The sequence below is a fragment of the Catharus ustulatus genome, chromosome 8 (genome assembly GCF_009819885.2).
Source record: "Catharus ustulatus isolate bCatUst1 chromosome 8, bCatUst1.pri.v2, whole genome shotgun sequence".
In the NCBI taxonomy this organism is placed as follows: Eukaryota; Metazoa; Chordata; class Aves; order Passeriformes; family Turdidae; genus Catharus; species Catharus ustulatus.
Window position 1 is genome coordinate 20,884,650 of NC_046228.1, and position 21,063 is coordinate 20,905,712.

Sequence of the window (21,063 nt, forward strand, 5' to 3'; positions counted from 1 at the left end):
ATTGATGAGGAAAGCAAAGACCAGGAAAGGAAGTAACAGCATAGATTTGTTAAGGATCAGGCTATTGGGGGGGGAAAAAAAAAAAAAGCAGAATTTCCTTATTATCCCTGTCTGTCAGGGAAATGCCATAAAGGTAATTTTAAAAGACTCTGTCATCCTTTTGTTTTTAATGCCAGTAGTCTCCCCTCCCCCCTTGCAGGTATGATAACTTTTTAAACATTTTTAAATAACACAGGAAAAAAACCTTCTCTGTCAATTTATTCTTATCCAAGAAAAAGCAACTTCATCTTGTTCCATGGCTTAGGAAAATAATGTGACACTTCAAACTTTACACTGTTTAAATGTTATTTTATTAAATATCTTCAGTTCAAGGTTTCATTGTAACAAAGCTATGAAGGTTCTACCAACATTCAGACCAAACAAACAAACACTAGCTAACTTTAATTATTTCTATATCATGCAAAAATTCTGCATCAAATGCCTTCCATTTCCTGTTTAAAATGTGATATTTATAATATATATTATATAGATGCTTACATTAGCCCCATAAGAGAACATTAAGAATGCTAAAGGTGTACAGCTGTGTTTGATAATGGCCATACCAAGCTAAGGTTCTCATTAACTTAAAAGGAAACAAAACAAACAAAAAAATCCAAAGGAGTTTGTCTCCAAGACTGTGCAAAAACAAAAAACCCAACAGTTCTGTTCTTTTAAAATTTTCTCTGAAAGATGCATATACTTAATACAGAGGGTTCTCTTTTTTAACTATTAATAATCATCAGGTAAAGAGACAAGGAAGATCAGACCGAAAGAAGGCATGCATAATGTTTTGTATTAATCTTTTTTAAATGGCATAATAGTAATCTGTTTGCTCTCTTTGTGGCTTAAAAAATTTCTGAATGAAATATCAAGGCTTTTGCTTTTCCACTTCACTCACTGGCTTAGTGCTGTCTTAAAAATGTTTTGAAATAATAAAATCTAGTGTTTGCCCCCCCCCCACCATGGGTTCAATCCCCTCCTCACTCCTCCCCTGGGATAGCAGAGGGAGGAAGAAAAAGGTGTTTGCTCAAACAAACCTGGGAAGTGTGGATGGTCTTTTCCCTCATCAGTGGTTAGCTGATCTAATCCTGGTGTGGGATAGCACCTCTCCAACAAAGGGAGCAGAGCGCTATCTGCTGCAAAGTGACAGCTCCACTTTGTGCAAACGCTTTTATTTTCTGCATTTTATTGAATAAGGATTAAAATTCCAAATGGTCTTTCTTGTCTTCTACAGTCTGCTAAAAGATTGCCACACACTTAGTATGCTGTCAAGGCAATCCTTTTAACTCCCTCTAGAGATCCAAAAAATGGTTAGGGGTAGATATATTTAGGTTAAAGCCCACTCCAACTTCTGCAAGTGATGCCTTCCCTTGGTCAAGACAAATCCCATCAGATCTGCCCGAAAGGCCATTTTCTTCTTGGGGCTAGGCTCCCTCCTCGGTAAGGTCAACAAAACACTTCCACATGCCCCACCCAATGAATAAAGGAACTGAACTCCTTTTGCAGCAAAGAAAAGAAAGGAAGATGAATTGGCCCAAAGGATGAATATCAGATCATGTGCTCATTCCCTTTCCCCTCTGCTTCATGAGGTATCCTGTAACACCCAGAGGCAACACGGGGTGGGGGTGGCCTGGATTCCTTCAGCTACAGCTTTTGAGGTTCTGATCTGATAGTTTTCTGTGTTACAACATCACTGTAAAAAATAGAAAAATTACCCAAATAAACACTAGGAAACATGACACTTACAAACATCAGATGGGTTAGTGATGGGGAGAAGCACCTGGCTGGGGCTGCTGGCTCCCACTGCTATTTTACTGGAGACCAACAAATCAAACAGGAGGCCAGGTAACCCCTTTAATTCTACGGGTGCATATATTTCAGTATAAAAAACACACACTATTTATGCCTCATATAGGAGTGTATGTGCAAGTTTTCATGAAGAACATAACACTAAGTTTTTTGTCTGCTTCCTAAGGAACACGTATTCTGCAGCACTGTGGATCCCAAACTAAGCTACTAAAAAGGAAAAAAAAAATAGAAAATCCCATACAAACGATCCCATACCCTCTTCCTCTAAAATCTCTGCTCTTAATGAAATGCTTTTTTGTTTTATTAAATTAAATACACTGGCTTCAAAACTCCATGTTCGTCCAGGTAGTGGCTGTTTCTAAAACTAAAGAGTGAGCTTCTATTCAAGTTATATTCACTTAAACCCATTTTTAAATCCCTACTTCCATCTTTAGTTTTAAATCAACATTCCATTTTGCTTTAGTTCTTAAAAAAAAAAGAAAAAACAAAGAAAAAAAATAAAGTCTGTTTTGGGATCCAGCAGCCGAGCAACCAGGCTTCCATAGCATTCTTGCTGTGCAGAAATCGAAGAAGAAACAGGCTGAAGTCAGACTGCTGGGCAACAGGAAGAGAAGCACCTCCTCTCTCCAACCCCAGTCTTCACACTGGCTCCTCTGGGGTCTCCTTGCCACCTCTTACCGACTGCAGCTGCAGCACAGCCCGAATGTGGTATTAACTTCCACCATCGCTTTGCGGAGCACAGTTCAGCCATCCGCTGTTCAAGCCGCCTCCTTTCTTGCTCTCTCTCTCTCCTTCACTTTTGCTTTCCCCCTTACTTCATTTCTGAAAGATGTTCCAGCTGCTGCCACTTTCTTAGCCCTGGGGGAGGGGGCATGTTGGATAATCTGTCATTTATTTAGCATTATTCCTGTTTTTCTTTATTTTATACAAACAACATGTCTTTTTTTTTTAGATTTAAAAACACCTTCGTACAGCAGAAACAGACACGATGGATCCATGGAAAACAACAGAAAGGCAGTGCCCGGAGCATCAGATGCATGCAGGGTTTCGTGCATTTGGCTGCTGCCTGTTTGTAATTTGTATTTATTTTTTTAACGTCAAAACAGACATGACCGTTGCTGTCACTCAGGCACTCCAGAGCTGCTTGCTAAGAAGATATTGCCCTCCAGCTGAGTATCTCCACAAGTTGCTGCAGTCAGGAAGAGGTAATGTCCACCCAGAAAGGAGAGGGGAGAACAGGATGGAAAATGGAAGGAAATAAAGCCACACATTAGCTGTACACAATTTAAAAAATAAGTTTTCTACAGACTAATTACTTGGTGTAGGCAGAAACCCCTAACACAAGACAAACTGGGGCTCACGAGTAGAGCTCTAAAGATAAGAGGCATTCACTTCCCCTTCCAGGTGGCTGAGTGCGCCAATGAACATTAACTAATTGCTAAAATGTATTACGTGCAGCTTTGGAGCAGCCCTGGCCCCACTCCCTCATAGCCATGACCCAGAAGCTGAAGAAGTTTCCTAAGGGGTGCTCAAATGTTCCTAAGGAACATTTTCTGCCTCACTTTCCATTGGCTTTTGCCTTGAACTGAAAGGTAATTTTATTTTTCTTAGGGTTTTTATTTTTCAAATCTTCAGTAATTTTGTCTCTGAACTTTATTAATATTTAAACCAATGCATGAGTTTTTCTGCAGTTTTGTGAAATTACAGCCCTAGTGACCGCTTTTAGCAAAGGCGCTTCCTAGTTAACCTTCATGTGCCAAATTACTTGATTTATTTTGATCAGTTTTAAGTTTGGGGTTTTTTTTCATGTCTGTTTAGCATTATGCTGTCATGAAAGTACAGCCAAACACTTCTTTCTACCATTTCCTAGTTTGCAAATTTTTGTAGAATCTCCCCTATTACTCTTCTCCCTTCGTGGTTCCCACTCTCTCCTCACACAGAAATCCCCTGATTAACATCAAACTTCTTTTCTGGCTGCAGTTTCCTTTTGAGATGATTTACCCAGAACTGAACTCTGCCTTCCAGGTGAGAAGAAACCACTAATTTCTATTTAAGCATTCTTACTCACCTCATTCATTCTTCATCCTTAGCTTTCACTGCACATGGGATAACACTGCTCCAAAATGATTCAGTGCATTCAGATGGGGGCTGCCCACACTGACCCTATTTGTAATTGCTTGTGGGTACACCTCCCTCATAACCCAGAAATGCATGCAAATACTTCAACTTCTATTAGTTTACAGGGTATTTTTAAATATTGTTTTAACCAACATTTTGTGGTTTGGAAATAGCTTCTGCTCTGCCGTTTTCAGAAACCCTCCAGCACATACTTTTGGAGAGCTTCATCATTTCCACAGCCAAGAAACATACCTCTTTTGCAGCACACTTTCCATTCCTAAATTTCCTCAGAACTCCTAAGCATAGCCACTGAGCCACAGTGATCTTTAATTTAATAATATCTTCTGCATCTTTTTTTGGACAGATATCCAAATCCAGGACAAACATCTCCCTCACTATTTCTGTGATGAAATCTGATGCAGGTTTTGTTTTTTTGCAAAGGCTTTATCCTTCTCACTTCCTTACTTCCTGGAAATTCAGCTGATTTTCCAGTCCTCTTGAAAGCTTCCCTGCTTTTAGTGCCCCCAATTGGCTTTTGCTTTTCAAATTCCATCTGTGACCTCTGCAACTTGCTTGTGATAGTTCACATTCCTTCCCACTGCCTTCAGTAGGGTTGAATACCTCACAACACATGAATACAAACTGCTCTTGGCTTAGTCCCAAGTTGTTCACAGAACTAGGACTCAAGTAGCAACTACACTTGAGTGGTTCATCCTTAAATGACCACACTGAAAAAAGATTGCCTCTCAGCTGTAGATATTTGTTGTGTTTGCCCTTAAATAGAAAATATTTAGTAAAAAGGTCCTAAGATTAGGAAACTTTGGGCTATAAAATGAACGTGACGTATATTTCAGTAGAAAACAAAAGGATGCAGAAAGGCTTTGTACATCTAATTAAAAGAAACCATTAAGGCAATAAACCAGTATGCCTTAATGCTGAAGAAGTAAACAGATGTCCTTCAGGAGCAAGCAACAATTATTTCTTCATTACATATTTTTGAGTCAAAGTTTCTTCCAATGCTGAATTGTGGCAAGTTACTTGGGAGATATTTTAAATCCTCTGGTATTATTAGTTTAGATTCTTTGCCTCTCTCATTTTTTTTCAACATGGTACATTAAATAGCTTTTGCTTATCAGAAAATCAGTGATAAAATTTATATGAATTAATATGAAACCCTTACCCCTTATGGCATAGAAATTGTTCTGTATGGATTCTACAATATCCTTTCTAGAAGTTGACATAATTATCAAAATGACCCCCAGCATGGAGAGATAGATGTGAAAGGGCCAACCTGTACACAGCATGAGATACCCTTCCTCTCTGCTCCAGATTAGCAGTTTGCCCAAGCACAGACCTGAGCACCTGGGTGGAAGCACATCTGCTACAAGGGTACCTGCCTATGCCCAGGAACACCTGTCTGGCACATGACTCTCATTTGCCAGGAGTGGCAGATAACTCAACTGAGTCAAAAGGACAGGACTTAAAGAAACACCATCTACAAGCTGAAGTTTTCAGCCTATAGACAACTAAATCAGGTTCTCTCACAGCCAGCTAAACATTGATTGCTGAATCCCTACGTACGGCTGTGTGTGTGATGTACTCCTCCCCTGAGTGTCCATACCCGTATGTGATCCTCACTGGAGAGGTGCTGCAGGAGCTCCAGAGCAGTGGTAGTGGACATTGAGCCACTTGCCATCTCGGCGGTGCCAGACACGGGTCTCCTCCGACTGCGTGGTGCGGGGCCGGCCCTGGCCGTCGATGTACTGCGTCAGGCGGATGTACGCGATGCACGCGGCGTCCTCCCCGATGACGTGGACGTGGGGGTTCAGGATGGTCGTGTGGATTGGCTTGCTGTTCTTCGACAGTACTGGCAGGACATGCAAAACCATCAGATTCATTTGATGACTAAAGAAGGAACAGCGTCCCACATTCTCTAACCTCTTATATATTCGACTCACCTTCCACTGGATTTTGTAATGCCACAAAAATTGCTCCTGCAATTTTTCAGGCAAAAGCCAAGCAATTCTTTCCCCTATCACCTGTTGTTTTCCTTAGGAACCGCACACTTACTACCAGGAATCCCCTGGCCCTTTGCTCCCACTTCCTCTGCAAAGTATACTCGCCACTTTTTCAACATCAGTGCTGCTGTGTCTTCAGTTCACTTACAAAATGTAATTGCAAAGGAGTCAGTAATCAGGAGATCTTTAAGCTAGGACAGCATTAAATATGAACAAACTTCAGAGAAGTGTTAAAATCACTCCATAATAGGCTGTTGAGAGAGACAAAGTCTCTGCATACTTAGAGAACTATATATTGCCCATACTAAGGACCTTGACCTAACCACCAAAATAAAACAGATTGAATAGCTCAGGATTTAAATTTCAATTATCTCACCCTGTGGAGACATCCAGGAAGGGAGACAAATCCCATAGTATAAATGATAGCATTTCTCCCAACTCTTTCCTGCCCCAGACTGACAAGGTGACCCTTATATCTATGTAAAAGGTTCGTTAGAGATCTGAAACCGTCCAGGAAAAACTCAAAGTGAAAGCATCTTTATGCCTGACCATTCAGTATGTCTACCCCAAAGATACATGCTGATTTCACCAAAATCGGATCCTTTTTTCCCATTTTCATATCAGGAAGAAGTCCAGTGCCTCAAACTTTTAAAGCTCCTGCAGTCCATGCCAGGTACAAAACATTTCCACCTGGCAGATTGTATGACTAGAGTGAAGGGATGTGGGGGTTAGAATTGAAATTGTTGCTGAACAGGCTCTTTGACAGACAGGCTGCTGGCTTTTATGAATGCATCATAACCCAAGCACAGTCAAGTTCCTGCTTATTCTGATAACCAGTAAAAACAAAGCCAACTTTCCCTCCCAAATGTGACATAAAGGAAGAGTAGAGAGAAAGGTGTTGGAGTTACCAAATCTACCCACTCACAGTTTTCGAAATAAAACTTATGGAAATCCATTCCTTCAACCAGATTCCCCAGTGCTTCAGGTTCAAATGAGGTCAAGCCAGGATCACAGATTTTTCTGCAAAGAAAAGCAGCACAGGCTTACAGTTTGCATTTGAGCCCAAGAGCTATTCACACAGTGAAATGCTGGTATACCATTTGACTCATACTGTGTCCACCTAACTACATCTCCCTACTCCAAGAAGTAAGCTCCTGAAGACTCAACCCTACTGTGACTCAAGGAGCCAACTAGATGGCATTTCACATGAAATAAACCTTTAGGTTTCTGACTTTCCTTTTATTCTCTTACTGCTCTTCTTGTTCCCCTCCCCTGTACTTTTCTTACAAACCCAGGACATTTTCCTACTGTTGCTGTTTGATACCTGACTTGATATTCCTTTAGAGCTCTCCTACTCTATCTCTTACTCCTAATTGATGTAGGCTAAGAAGGATAAAACCTTTTACCATCCCCGACTGTGTGACAGCTCCTCATACCCAGGAGCCAGAGCATCACTTGCACACAAACTGACAAACAACCTGTCAGAAAGCATCCCTACTTACGTATATGCCTCAAAATCTCCATTGTTGATGGCTTCTATCAGCTGCTCTGTTATCTTAATGATCTCTTGCTTACGCACTGTGAACAAGAAGAAAGAGCAATTTAGCTGTGCTGAAGAGTTCAGTAGAAATATGAGGCTAGTGGGTGCTTCCTACAAGCAATTTGTAGAGCACCATTAGTCTAGATCTCATAGAATGCTGCTCCCTGCATTCTGGAGATAAGCAGTAAAGACAGTCATCCACATGAGAGTAGGGGGGCAGTGGTATGAAAATGAAATGGTGATCCCATAATGCAGGGAGAAAGGAAATCAAGAGACCATATTCAATTTTTTTCTTCTAGAAAGGTCTAAGGCACTAGACGTATCTCCTGAATGACAGCCTGAGCTGCTTCTGGGGAGTCTGACCAATGAATGCCAGTGACTCTGCCCATGTGAAGTACTTGTCTGGCAGCTTAAGATGTGGAAAACCTTCACCACAGTAGCCATATACAAATGGCCACCACACAGATCAAGCCAATTGGAAAGGGTCTCCCAGCAACTTGCTTATCACCATCAATACCTCAGCTACTGTGAATGCTGCAAACAAGCAACTGAGACATGTAGGGATGGCTTCTGCAAGCTAGAAAGACAGCTGCAGCAGGATGGATGGGCTGGGTGAGCAGGTCCTAGCTATGTCTGAGTGTGCACACTGCTCCTCAGGCAGTTAGCTTCTGCCAATCCCTATGGCACAATTCTTTACAGCACGCTGACAATGTTGCCATTAACCCAGCCCAGCACGCTAGACTTCAAGATGAATGAAGACAGGGGCTGTCTGTTTACTGTTGTTCGGCCCCCATCTGGCCAGCACCTCTGTACTCTCCCCTCTTGGCTCTCCACAGCAGATTTTCCCAGGCCCCATCCCCTCTGCAGTGTTCCATCATCCATGCTGGTCTTAAGAGTTCATAACATTTACAAAGTTGAAATCAGGTCTGCTAAACAATGCAATTCCATTCTGTGACTACTATGTGCACCATACCTATGCCTAAGCCTATATGTACAACCTCACATCACTTCAGTCTTCCCCACACCTGTAGGTAGACTCTTCTGCGCATTATACAGGCATTTAAGAGGTTCTCCAGCATTCTTTTCAATGTTACCAGATAATATACAATTCCTACCACTGGAAGTGTCATTCTTGTGCCCTTCAGCATGTAAAATACAGATGTCTGAAATGGAACCAGTCCCCTTTGGGCCCTGAAAGAAATTGCAGCTTCTGGAAGTCTCACGTGGCATCTTAGATGCCTATTATTAGGGGGATGGTGTTTAAATCCAACCTACCATCTTCACATGTTCAAGTCAGGGACACTGAATTCCATTCTAAATGCCAGAAGATGCTACTCTGCTTCCCCCCTCACCCGTAAGCTTTCATCCACATGTGCATCTCATCCCACCACTGGGAAGTGCAGCCAAAGAGCAACAAGATCATAATCTCACTGGCTATGAAAGATGTCTGTACCGCTCTGGAAATCCATTCAGAGAATTTTATTACTGAGCCAGACTCAGAAACCCCTCAAATAGGAGACATTTGGCTCATAACAAGAAGGTGGCTGGCTTTGCCATGCAGGCTGTATACACTTCCACATGTGAAAAGATGTAGACAGGGAATGGGTCAAAACGACACAGTGGGCTGTGTCTGTTGTGAAAAACGTCCTTAGAAGCAAGCTGTCTGGGATTACTTTCATACAAAGAAGGGATACTTGTTGGACCTCCAAACCATGCATCACCAATGTCCACACGACAGAGTCCATTGGAAAGGCTGCATTTGGGATGAGTGAGGGAGTCTGCAGACCACAGTCAAAGTGTGCGGGCTCATCCTAAGGAAATTTTCATCCTGTTCCAAGGTCCCTTAATGCAGTGGCATCAGGTCTGTCCTTCAACACTAGTCCATCCCACCAGACTCTCTTCTGCCTTTCGCTACATATCCCGAGCTACAGCCGGCACACGGGAAGGTGTCAGGGGACGGCATTCGCGCCTGCCGCTCCCGATGAATCCGCGGGGCCTCCAAACCGGCACGGTAGAGGCACAAGCGGGAGGCGACGTGCACCAGCACGGACACCGAGCATGGCCAGCGGCGGCTACACCCGGCTTTGTGCGAGCCCAGGAGGCAGCCCCGCCGCAGCAGCTACGCCGCCGGCCGTGGAGCGGGCCGGAGACCGTTCCAGGCCGGGGCAGAGTTTAGAGCGGGCTCTGTCTCCCCCACAGGACGGGGCGGCGAGCGGCGGCGGCCGCGGGCGGGACGGGCTGAGGGCGGGACGGGCTGAGGGCGGCCCCGCTCCCCGCCCCTGCGCGTGGCGCCCCCCGGCGGCCCCGCCGCTCCCCGCAGCCGGCCCCTGCGGCCGCGCCCCCGCCGGGACCCACGGCGCCAGCCCGGAGCGCTCGGCCCCGGCCCGGCTCGCACGGACGGGGTGAGGGGCAGGGGAGGAGAGAGGAGGGAGCTTTACATCTAGGGAAACTAGCACGAGTTCACTACTCCACTACTGCTACCCAGCTGCTAACTTACACGGTGCTCGGTTAAGTACAAAGGGAACTACCGGAGTTAGCAACGGCTCCGACCGAGCACGCTCTAACTCCAATGTCTGCCCTGGGCTGTCCCAGGCATGGAGCTTCTCTTCACAAGACTGTGTAGCTGCAAAACAAATGTAAGCATTAAAATGATAAACAAACAAAAATTAGAAAGTAAAATAAAAACAACAAAGAAGTACAGACACACACAGCCCCAGCCCACAGCACACCCCAGTAACTTCTACCTGCTCTCCTGCCTCTGTCACATCCCTTGGGCCAGACACTGCTTGGCAGGGGCCACCTGGGCACTGGTGCAAAAAGCACAGCAGGAATTACACTAGTGCTGGTGGAAGTTTGAGGGCGACCTAAAACAATGGTCGGAGTAGTGACAGAACAGCAAGAGGGCAAATACAAGATGGGGTTAAATAAAGTAGGGATATCCAAATCACTGCAAATCTCAACTTGCAGGGAAGCAAAGTGGGAGAACATTGGCCCACTTGGCAGAGAAGTGATTCCGCACTCCTCAGTGTACCAAGCAGGGCCTTGCTATGAGCAAGAGGAAGGAATTAACAAGAGCAGTGATGGACAGCTCACAGCAAAAAGGACTTGAGAAGAGATCATTTCCCTTCCATTCTGGCTAGGCAAAACACCTTTCCCATTGCACCCTACAAACCAGCAGTCTGACAACCTTTGAGCTACTTCAAAAGCAAGTAACAGAGATGCTCCAACTGCTGCATTGTATGACATACTGGTGCTATGTGTAGAAAACCAGGGAAACATGACAGGAAGAGATGGAAGAGGGCACACCTGGTTCTTCCTTCCTAGACTGACTTGAACAGAATCAAATAGTCCAGATGTTCCCAGCTCACACTAAGGATCCTTCTACTGTCACTTTAAATAGTCTAGCAGCTAGTTAAATATGTCTGTGTAGGAGAAAATGCTGTGAATTTCACCTAGATTTTCTCCAACCTAATACTCTTTTTATATGCATTTTTAGAGTTTTTCAGTCACAGGCTCCTCTACAGAGTTTAGCAGGAGTTCAGGAGATATCAGGCAGAACTTACCATAAGTCATAGACCATAACTCATAGTTCCAGTCCTAGACTTCTTTCCCTCACAGCATTTGTATTCCTGACTTACAACACTCAGCTAGCTCAACCATGGGACCTCTCCAGAATAAAAAGTGCCACAGGAGACAAGGTTCTGGACAAATACCTGTTCTGGATGGCTATCCAGCAGAGATGATAAACCAAATTCATTACTGCACTACAAAACCCTACTAACCATGGTAGCAGCTAACTGAGCTAGCAAGACAAACACACAAGGTAAAGCTCAGGACAGACAAATGCTCTTCAAAGCCAACATTATCCCAGGATTTGCACTCAAAGCACCTGATAATGGATTAAAAAATGCTTTGGGGTCTTTCAGAAGCCACAGCCTCCCTTTCAAAACACCTTAAAGCAGTCTGGAAAAAGTGGTTTTGTTCATTTGGTATTTCTGAGTACCATCCTTGTCTGAGGTCCTCAGGAGTTCTGACAAGTGAGACTGAACTCAGTCTCATGCATCCCTTCCACAAACAGACCTGCACCACTGACCCCATTTACCACAAGGAAAACTAAGAGATGCAGTGACTTGCCCGAGGAAACCCAAAAGGCAGTGTCTCTGCAGAGAGCTCCACATCTCACCCAGATGAAAACAAGGGAACGAAATTAGCTAGGATGAGGTTCTGTTTTTTTTCAGAAAGGGAAGGAAATGTTTGGAAAATTTCAGTGTGCAAAGGAGGGTATTTTGCAGGAAGGGAGATGATTTCTTTTTATTCTGGAGTACTGGAAATGAAAAATCAACATTTTGGAAGGAAGTTGAGGAAAGGAAAAATCTCAGGTAAGGAGAAATGGGAAGGGTGAAGGAAGGGGTGGGAAAAAGATGCTGTGAAGCACTGCACCCCTGGACTTACTGGCTGAGAAACAGAGAGAAAGCTGGGACTGCATGGACTCAGTCTGTGTTTTGCTCTCACTGTGCCTCCGTCCTTCAAGCACTGAGCTGCCGTCCCCGGTGGAGAGAGGGGGAGCTAGCATGGCAGGGAATTAAAACACAAACACAAACAAAACACGCAAGTTCAGTAAATAAAAAAAGAGAAAGGAAATAGGAGAACATTAAAAAAACCACAATGCTGGGCACAAAACATGCAGGAGTATCCTCCAGGGCAAGCCAAGTAGACAGCTCTACAACATGAACCTACTGTGCAATTTAGAATGACACAAGGGCAAGGGGGTGGAGGAAGAACAACGACAAACACTGCCTTTAGCCCCACCACAGTGGAAACAACATATCCCTGAGGCACTGTCACTGATGGATAAAGACAATGTCTCCTACAACACAGCAGAGCTGATCTGTGCATCCTGGTGTCAATTTAAAACAAGAAGTTAGCAGAGGAACTGCACCAGCACTTCCCTTTTTCAAGAGCTATGCAGAACAGTGAGCACTCCAAAACTCCCAAACCTTTTGGTCTACTTTGTTTTGCTCAAATGCTTGCTTATCGTAAAATGTGGAAGGGCAGGAATGAAAAAGGAACACTGGTAAACACAGCTACACTTAAAACTGGAGGACTAAAACTACCAGAGCTGGCCACAGCACAAACCACTACTATGCAAACTCTTTCCCTCCCAATCACCATTCAAATGCTCCCTTCTATTAAAATCATAACAAAATTTTCTAACCTCTGCCAAAAAACCCAAAACATAGTTTTGATCTGTAGCAATATATCCCTATACAACTCTATACACTGACCAGCTGCTTTCCTTCCTCCCCACCTTCTGTTCCAGTCCTAGACTTCCTTTCCTCATAGCATTTGTATTCCTGACTTAAAACACCCATTGGCTCAGCTAGCTCAACCATGGGACCTCTCTATAATAAAAAGTGCCACAGGAGACAAGGTTCTGGACAAATACCTGTTCTGGGTGGCTATCCAGTAGAGATGATAAATCAAATTCATTACCACACTATAAAACCCATCCAGTTCCCATCCCTCAAAGCTAGGTTCTTAAACCATGGATTACTCTTTGGCAAAAAGGTGGCAGCTAAAACACCGTCCTGTAATGAGGCCAGGTCTTATCTGAAACAATCTGTGTTGCAGAGCTTATTCACTCACTGGCAAGTGTTTCTGCTCCCTGTGATTCCTCAGTTGTGACAAGCCATGGGAAAAGCATTAGGAACTACCCCACTGACACAGGCGACATTGCTGCTACATCACAGGGTCTGCACTGATTTTTCCCTGGATATGATGAACTACAAGAAGAATGAGAATACCTCTGCCTCAAAATGCAAGTTGTTAACACTTTTATCTCAGAATGCAAACTACCTTCACCCATCCCAAACTTGCTTATTCAGGAAAATTTCTGCTCGTCCTTTGTTAGGGAGTTTAGAAAAAAGATAGCTGCTGAAACAACATGAGCAGATATGGAACTTAGAGCTCCTTAATTTAAGGAGTTTTACAAGCACAGAATATTTATGATATGGTCACTGAAAGGCATGAAATTTCTTCTCAGCCTCTCCCTCTGCTGATATCTCAGTCAAGGACAACAGGCTGAGAATGATCTTCGTCTTAGAAAAAAAATAGACCCAAAGAGAAAAAAAATAACAAGGGAAGTCTTTGCATATTACAAAAGACATTCCCAGAAAGGGGTGAAAAGGGAGACTGAGTAGTAACAGAGAGGTTTCAGCTCCCTATAATCTATAGGGAAGCACAAAAGCACAAGCAGAGTCAAAATCTCAAGGGACCGGTAGGGATTTTCCACACCTAGAAATGGACTGGAGATGAACAGATTATGGTATATGCAAGAAAGTAATTCCAACTCTGAGACAAAAACAAATTAGTTGAGTGTTCATACACCACAGAGGCCGAGTCAGACGGTTCCCCAATGCACGGTCCCACTGTGACAGGAATGACAGCATCATGGCGAATTTATGAACTCAGCCAGATACAGAAACCTGGGAAGCTAGTTCAGGGCAATGACAATCTCTAGAATTCCTTGCCTACACTTAACTGTATTAGAAGTTACAGTGAAAATACCTACCTTTCAGATCCTCATCTTCAGTTGTGGTGTTACAGCTCTCTGTGGAACCCTGCATGGTAGAACAGAGCATTACCAGGCATCAGTAGTCGGGAGCATGAGCAAATAGTTTGATTTCTTTGTGAAGAAAGATGGGGAAAAGCACAAAATCGTTGGCAGGGATGGAAGGGAGAGGATGATACAAGGAAGATTTGGATGTAAGCAGGCCAAATACAAAGCATAACATAACAGCATCTCTGCTCAGCTTTTGCATGTTCGAGCCGTTGACCCAGAGCTTTTACAAGTGTGGAAGTTACCAAACTCTGTCAAATGAAATCTAATGAGAGTTGCTTCTGCTTGGAAGAATTGCCACAAGAAGCTAAAGAAGGGCTCCTAAGTTTTCTCAGAGGAAGTGCCCATTTGCGGAAGAAAAAAGTGCCTGTATCTCCTGTTCCTCTTCCCACATGTGAAACAGAGTGGTGGTTCTACACCACGATAGGAAAGATGTGTTAATATCTGAACAGTTGTCTTTACTTGGCCTCTTTCAGAGATCCACTGCCATATAACACAACCCTCCTAGTCTATTCTCAGCAGTATTCAGGAGCATGCTACAAACCAGACATTGGAAAGGTAGAAACTGAATTAAGACACACGAAGACAAGAACAAGAGAGAAGCAGAGGTTTCTCTGGCAACACTCCCATCCCTTACCTTTATGCCATCTGTAGCATTATGGACAACAGTTGTTTGAGGCTCCTAGGAAAGGATGGAAGAATCATTAAACTCTATCTCCAAAGCATTCTCTCATTTACTTTCACTCCCCAGCAAGTGGAGAAAAGGTGACTGACATTAAAAAAATCAAATCAAATCACAAACTCCAAACAGCACACGTGTGCCTGAGTGCGTGCGCACACACTTCCTGCACAGGTTTCATTAAGAGAGAGGCTGCACTAAAAGCTACAGCCACAAGGAGACAAAGCCCCCAGCTTCCCTGCAACTGCCTGTAATTCCCAATTCGCTCTCAGAGAACCAGGCTGGCACAGACACCAGGGAGCAACCAAGCAGCCAGTCTGCACCCTCTGCATGAAGTAATGACCCCTCAGCAGCATCCTCACTGGAAAATGCTTCAGAAGAGGAGAGGGGGAAGAAAGGATAATACTGGGCTGGGGCCTTTGTCTCCCAGTTTTTTGGAAAGGTTGCTGGGTATTTTACCCTAAAAAAGGGACATTCATAATTTCCATAGTAAAAAAAAGGATGAGCCAGACCACCTCAATGCCTCTCAGAGAGGCAATGCTAAGGAACTGCAAAAAAAGGAACATTTTTCTAGAAGCCTCTGAAATGAGCTCCAATTTCAATAATAACCATATTTAATAATTTAGAAACACTCTCTCAATATAAAAAACATTATGAACAAAGCTAGTGAAAGAAAAGCGGAAAATTATGAAGTGTCCCAAGAATCCTTTATCCTACAACAAAAAAAACCAGCAGCAAATCCCACCCTCCCATGCCCCAAAAATGCCAAATCCAACTCTCTAGAGACAGACAACAAAGAGCAGCTACCAGGCCTAGGGGTGCTAACTAGCTCCTGCACTCATCCCTTCATTACCAGGACAAGACTTCGGGATCCTGCATCATCTCCTCCCACTGCTGTTCGTGCTGGGTGGCTCAGCAAGGGCACTGGGGACAGTGCTGGGCAGAGCTGTACACTTCACCCCTCTGCCTCTGCCACCTCCTGCACTGCTGCCTGATCCTCCAGGGACACTGAGGCAGGCCACACACCCAAGCTGTGCTGTTCAATGTACTTGGCACAGGCACTGTACTGGCACTGTAGAGCTTGTACACAGGCCAAACAGAAAATGCCAGCTCAGCCAGTGAGCGGCAGGAGATCGGCCACTCAACTGAGCAGGCCAAATAGGCCAGCAAAGGATTCTTCTAAAAACCCTTTGTCGGCCCTTTCTTCTCTGTTGTCCTGAAGTCCATCCTCCATTTCCTGAGTGTTGGAGAGTGGATGGAGCTTAACACTCTCTTCTTCAAAACCATCCTCCCCAAAGCCAGCAGGAACAGTCGAACGGGACACACAGAACTATACAGGGGTGGCACACGGGGAAGTCCAGGCAAGCTGCGATCCCCACATCCAACCACAGCTCTGCTCAGCACCCCCATCCCAAAGCCTGCGAGGCTGTGATCAGGCCCCACAGCAGCACAGGGACACAGACAGAACGAAGCCAAAACATAAGCTGAAACAGAGTGGCACAAGCAGCACTCAGGAAGGGACTTAGGAGAAGGGGAGAGGACAAAATCAAAATTAAACCAAACAGTAAAAAAAAATAGTGGTTGGGGAAGATACCATGGACGTCTGCACTGGGGGTGTTTCTTTTGCAGTGCTTACTATACTGGTTTTGTTGTTGCTCTGTGGCTGAGACAGAAAAACATGGTTTTAGTTCCCCTGCTGGACAGCAGAGGCAGCAAGAAAATTACAGCATTGCTTCAACCCCAACCATCTCCTCAGACCCGACCCTCCCCACAGGCTCAGTCACCAAGAAGAGGGAGGAAGGAGGAGTTGGGTTGCTGGACATCATCCTTCCCCCAGAGGCAACAAAAGTTGTAAGGGATGTACCAAAGTCCAAATGTGAATAGACTGCTGGAGCTATAAGGAAGGAAAACAGAAGGCAAAAAGGCAGTAGCCCAAAGGGGTGGGGAGAATCCTGCAATGAGCACTAACAAAAATATCTGGTGAAGGAAAATTAAAGATGTCTTCTGTCCAGAGAAAAAGAGACTACAAAAGTGAGAGACACACAATAGTCATGGTCTCAAACAGAGCACAAATGGGATTCAAGTCCGAGGTGTCCCAAAGTATACGGAAACAGTTCTAGGTATGTGACAATGCTGAGAGTTCCAGGGAATCTATTGATGCAAGTAGAAGTGTGGTCAGCCCTAGAAAAGGTAGAGCAAAGGTAATGTATGATATGTTGTTTCCTTGCTGTGATCTGAACAAAGAGACTTCAGGACCAAAATATTGAAAGGAATGGGATTGGGACATAAGGAAAAGGCCATATAGTTCCATAAGTAGGAAGTTCTCTGGATGGTGCCCAGAGCTTTTCATTTTTCCCCTCTTCAGACTCTCCTGTAGCTGTGGTAGAAGAATAAAATCTCTGTTTCCTGCATTCATACAGCACAACAGTGAGGCCATCACCAGCTTGCTGAAAAGAATCATCCCACTGAGTCGTGTACACGAGGAATGAGCCAAGTCTGTGTTTGCAGGAAGCCAAACCAGTGTCCATAAGTATGGAGTTCCTAGCCCACAAATCCAGCCCATGTGTAACCCCCACATGAGGCTATGTCTCTTGCTGCTAGATGCCAGCAGCAAGGTCAAAATTGGCACTGCAGGAGCCTTGCTCACACTCTGTAGCTTACAGATCAGGGCACCTGATGGGAGCTCACCATAGTGTGCCCCCGTTGCAGTGCCTCTCTATCCCACTCAGGGACTGCACATACTGCAAAACATCAGGCCCTCATCACCACACCACAAACACCACAAAGAATGGTGAAGTCAAATGCTAAGCTGGAAAACATCTGCCAGAGGTATAATTATGTCAACCAGTGTCTTAAACACCTGGTAACAATTTGTTTTTTCTTCACAAGCAACATGTCTTGGCTTAATATCCCTTTTGGAGAGGGAGAGAGGAGAAACAAAAGAGGAAGATGGGTCAGGTGGAGGGGAAAGGAAGCAGAAGAGAGAGGCAGGAATGAACTCTCTAGAAGTCCATGGGGAAATAAAGAACACATACACTCAAATTTCAACCTAAGAAAGGATAAATACCACAGAAATTACGGTTTGCTGTCTCTTTCTATAAATCCCTGCATTGTCCTAAGACTCTGGCCTTCTAAGAGTTTTGTTTTATGCATGTATTTCCAGCCTGATGGCAGAAGAGATGACAGGTCACTGTGGATGTCAAAAAGGAGCAGATCAACCTGAAAAAATTAATCCCAAGCTATTTTGTGGCACAAACACAACCAAACTCCTGACAATGGTCCACCCTCCACACTGCACTGAGGCTCTTGTACTTTTTCAGAAAGAGCGATCCTAATGCAGAGATCTATCTTCCAAACCTCTTCCAGTGAGACAAATGTAACCCATTTTTCTTAGTCCACTGGGATAAGAAGATAAAATTAGCATGAAAGAAGCTATACAAAAATAATTCCAGTGTTTTCGAAGTCTTTATAGCTAAGGCCAAATGAGGGGAATAAATCCCCAAAACCAAACCACAACAAAACAACCAAAAAAAAATCCCCCCAAAAAAAAAATCCCCCAAAAAACCCAACAACACCAACAAAAAAACCCCACAAATCAAAACCAACCAAAATCTAAACAAACATCCAGGCAGCCACTGTTCCAAAAAAATGTTGACAACAGCCTGTTAGGAGTGTTATGTTGCCTTCTAAAGTGCAAACCCCCACACAGCCAAAGCACACAGCCTGCCCTCCAGTCTGCACTGAACACCCAGCTCACCCATGGTATTCTTCCCCAGCCAGTGGGCTGAAGAAGATCAAGCATCATGTTTGCTAGTCCAGAGTTGGACAGCATTTTATAACAGGATAGTGTCCCAATGAAATTAGAGGCAGCTTAGTCTACACATATTTCACAGCTCTTTCTCAGGTGAAGGAAGGCATCTGACATATTGAGCTTCCGGCACACACTTACATCCTGTGGCCACCTAACCAACTGCACTTCCCTGGAAAAAACTAGCCTTCCCCTCCCAGAAGTGCAGCCAGCACAGCCAACTCTTACCCTCCTTTCCCCTCTGCTGCCAGCCAACATCAGTCACTGGCTAGGGTACAATCCTTGGTAATTCTGTACAACTCATGTTAAAAGAGGCCAATTTACCTAAAAAAGGTACTAGGCCCTTCTTAACGTCTGTAACACGATTAGTTTTGGCACAGAAGTTGGCAACATTTCCTGAGCTCGACAAGAGGCAGACAGACAGGCACGAACAACACAGAGGGTGCAAGAGAAAGAAAACAGGCCAGTGCTCGTATTGTAGGGACACACACACGTAGCCCTAAAGAAAGTAACTACCAACACATGGGCTGTCTCTGGTTATTCAGCCACTTTCACGTTTTCAGTGGCTGATGCTTACATGGTTTACATATCCCAGCTGCTTTAAAACAATAGGCAAAGGGAATTTAAATACTGCTGGCAGTGGGCAAAAAAGAAGGGCAAGAAAGGCACAGTGAACTTTCTGCCCTGCATAAAGGCAGGGCTGTGAAAAGTTAGTCAGTCACTCCAGGTTTTTCAATGCAGTACTTTGGGATTACTTTTCTTGTGGGGCTTTTTACACAGTTTTAAGGTGCCATTGAAGGAGGAAGAGGAGACGTATCCTCCAGATAGTAATGCAAAAACAATTATTCTGCTTTCTTCGTACTGTAACATTCCCACTTCTATCTGAAACAGGGGAGAAACATTTTCTGTCATTCTTCTGTGCATAGGAGATAATATAATAATTAATTTTTGTACTTTAGTTACTGTTTATGTCTTGGTGTCAAAATGTGCCACTGGGCTGTGTATGACTTCTGACAATATGACACTGGCCAATTTCCTCTTTGGACCCTTGAGAGTGGATTTGACAACTTTTTGACAAATTCTGTAAATGTCAAACACCTTGATGGATGAAAAAGGAAATGAACAGGACAGGAGGCAGTCAGTGGGCATCTGGTAATGCTGGGATACATAAACAACATCAGGACAAAAGGAAGTTTTGCATTATAAAGGCTCTGACAAACCTTTTCAGTAAGTATGCTAAAAAAAGAAGTGACTGGCAGCTCCGAGCTGCCCAGTGGTGCTGTGCCCACACATTTCATCAGAACAGTGGAGCCCCATCAGTCTCTGCCACATTTGGAGTGACTCCCAGTTTGTTCTACACTGCAAGGCTCCTATCAAGGATGACAGCACCAACACCAGGCAAAGCACCTGTTCCTGTTTTTGGCACCTCTGCAACAGAATGACAAAGCCTTGTGTCCAGGCAAGGCACACACCTGCTCCGCTGAACCCAGGAGAACCATTGCCTTTTTTTGTTTCACACTCAGAGCAGGCAAAGTCAAACTGCGTTGCCAGCAGTTGGATTTTCTGCACAAAATGGGAGCTGTATGTGGTCAGAGGATCACAGAGCCCTTTCTGTGAGGACATGGACCCTTGAGTGCACACTGATCCCCCCTGCCACCCCCCTGCACGGACATGCTATGTAGGGTGATGAGCACAAGCCGAGCGTGCATGGCATGGAAATGGCGGAGGCACGAATCGCAGGCAGCTTACGGGAGGTGCTCACCATCAAATGCACACTGGAGCTCGACTTCCTTTTCTGGACACATCATTGAGAGAGGGAAAGAGAAGGGAAGAGAGGAGATGAGAAGAAAAGCACAGAAACTATTCACACATTAGTGTGCCAGCAAGGGCCCCCCTGCCAATAATGCTCCCCTGAGGCAGGTATAAGCAGCAGCAGGAATGCACAGACACAGAAAAAAGGAACAGAGAGAGAAATCACCATTAAAGCACACAACTACACACCAGGGGCACGGGCAGGGCTGAACACCCCCCTCCCCTCAGCACTGAGGGAGAATAGGTGCCCCACACACTGATATAAGGAAAGAAGAGAGAGCAGTATATATGCACAAGATACAAGGGATTCAAGGGGGTGTCTCTCTGTGCTCTCCCACCTCAGAAAATGGGGCAGTTTCCCCAGCCAAACTGAAGAGGTAGGCAGAAACCCCCTGTGTGTTCACATCTGGAGGATGCAGAGGTGTGTTTGCAACTCAAATTAGAGGATAGGGAGGAGGCCACAATGGAAAGGCACACACAGGGGCTAAAGAAGAGGGAACTTGTGTACATAGCATGGGGAGGAGAAAGGCTCCCTCACACAGAATTTGGGGCTGATTGGAGAGGTAAGGAGCACTAATGCTCAAACAAGAACGACAGAGGCACTCAAATGCCAGAACACTT

General features: G+C 44.6%; 1 protein-coding gene across 2 annotated transcripts in view; it reads right to left on the reverse strand.

The window, feature by feature from the left end:
• Positions 1 to 327: 327 nt before the first annotated feature.
• CAMK2G (calcium/calmodulin dependent protein kinase II gamma) overlaps positions 328 to 21,063 on the reverse strand; it is a 48,236-nt gene continuing 27,500 nt past the window's right edge. Inside the window, exons 9-17 of one of the 2 annotated variants that reach the window (XM_033065618.2) lie at positions 20,393 to 20,425; positions 14,781 to 14,825; positions 14,096 to 14,144; positions 11,977 to 12,090; positions 10,022 to 10,147; positions 7,487 to 7,562; positions 6,910 to 7,004; positions 5,588 to 5,833; positions 328 to 3,037 (exon numbers count right to left, since the gene is read on the reverse strand). In XM_033065618.2, the coding sequence (XP_032921509.1) occupies positions 5,601 to 5,833; positions 6,910 to 7,004; positions 7,487 to 7,562; positions 10,022 to 10,147; positions 11,977 to 12,090; positions 14,096 to 14,144; positions 14,781 to 14,825; positions 20,393 to 20,425 (771 nt within the window). In that variant the 3' untranslated portion in view covers positions 328 to 3,037; positions 5,588 to 5,600. The remainder of the gene's footprint in view (positions 3,038 to 5,587; positions 5,834 to 6,909; positions 7,005 to 7,486; positions 7,563 to 10,021; positions 10,148 to 11,976; positions 12,091 to 14,095; positions 14,145 to 14,780; positions 14,826 to 20,392; positions 20,426 to 21,063) is intronic. The other variant, XM_033065619.2, reaches the window with a different exon arrangement.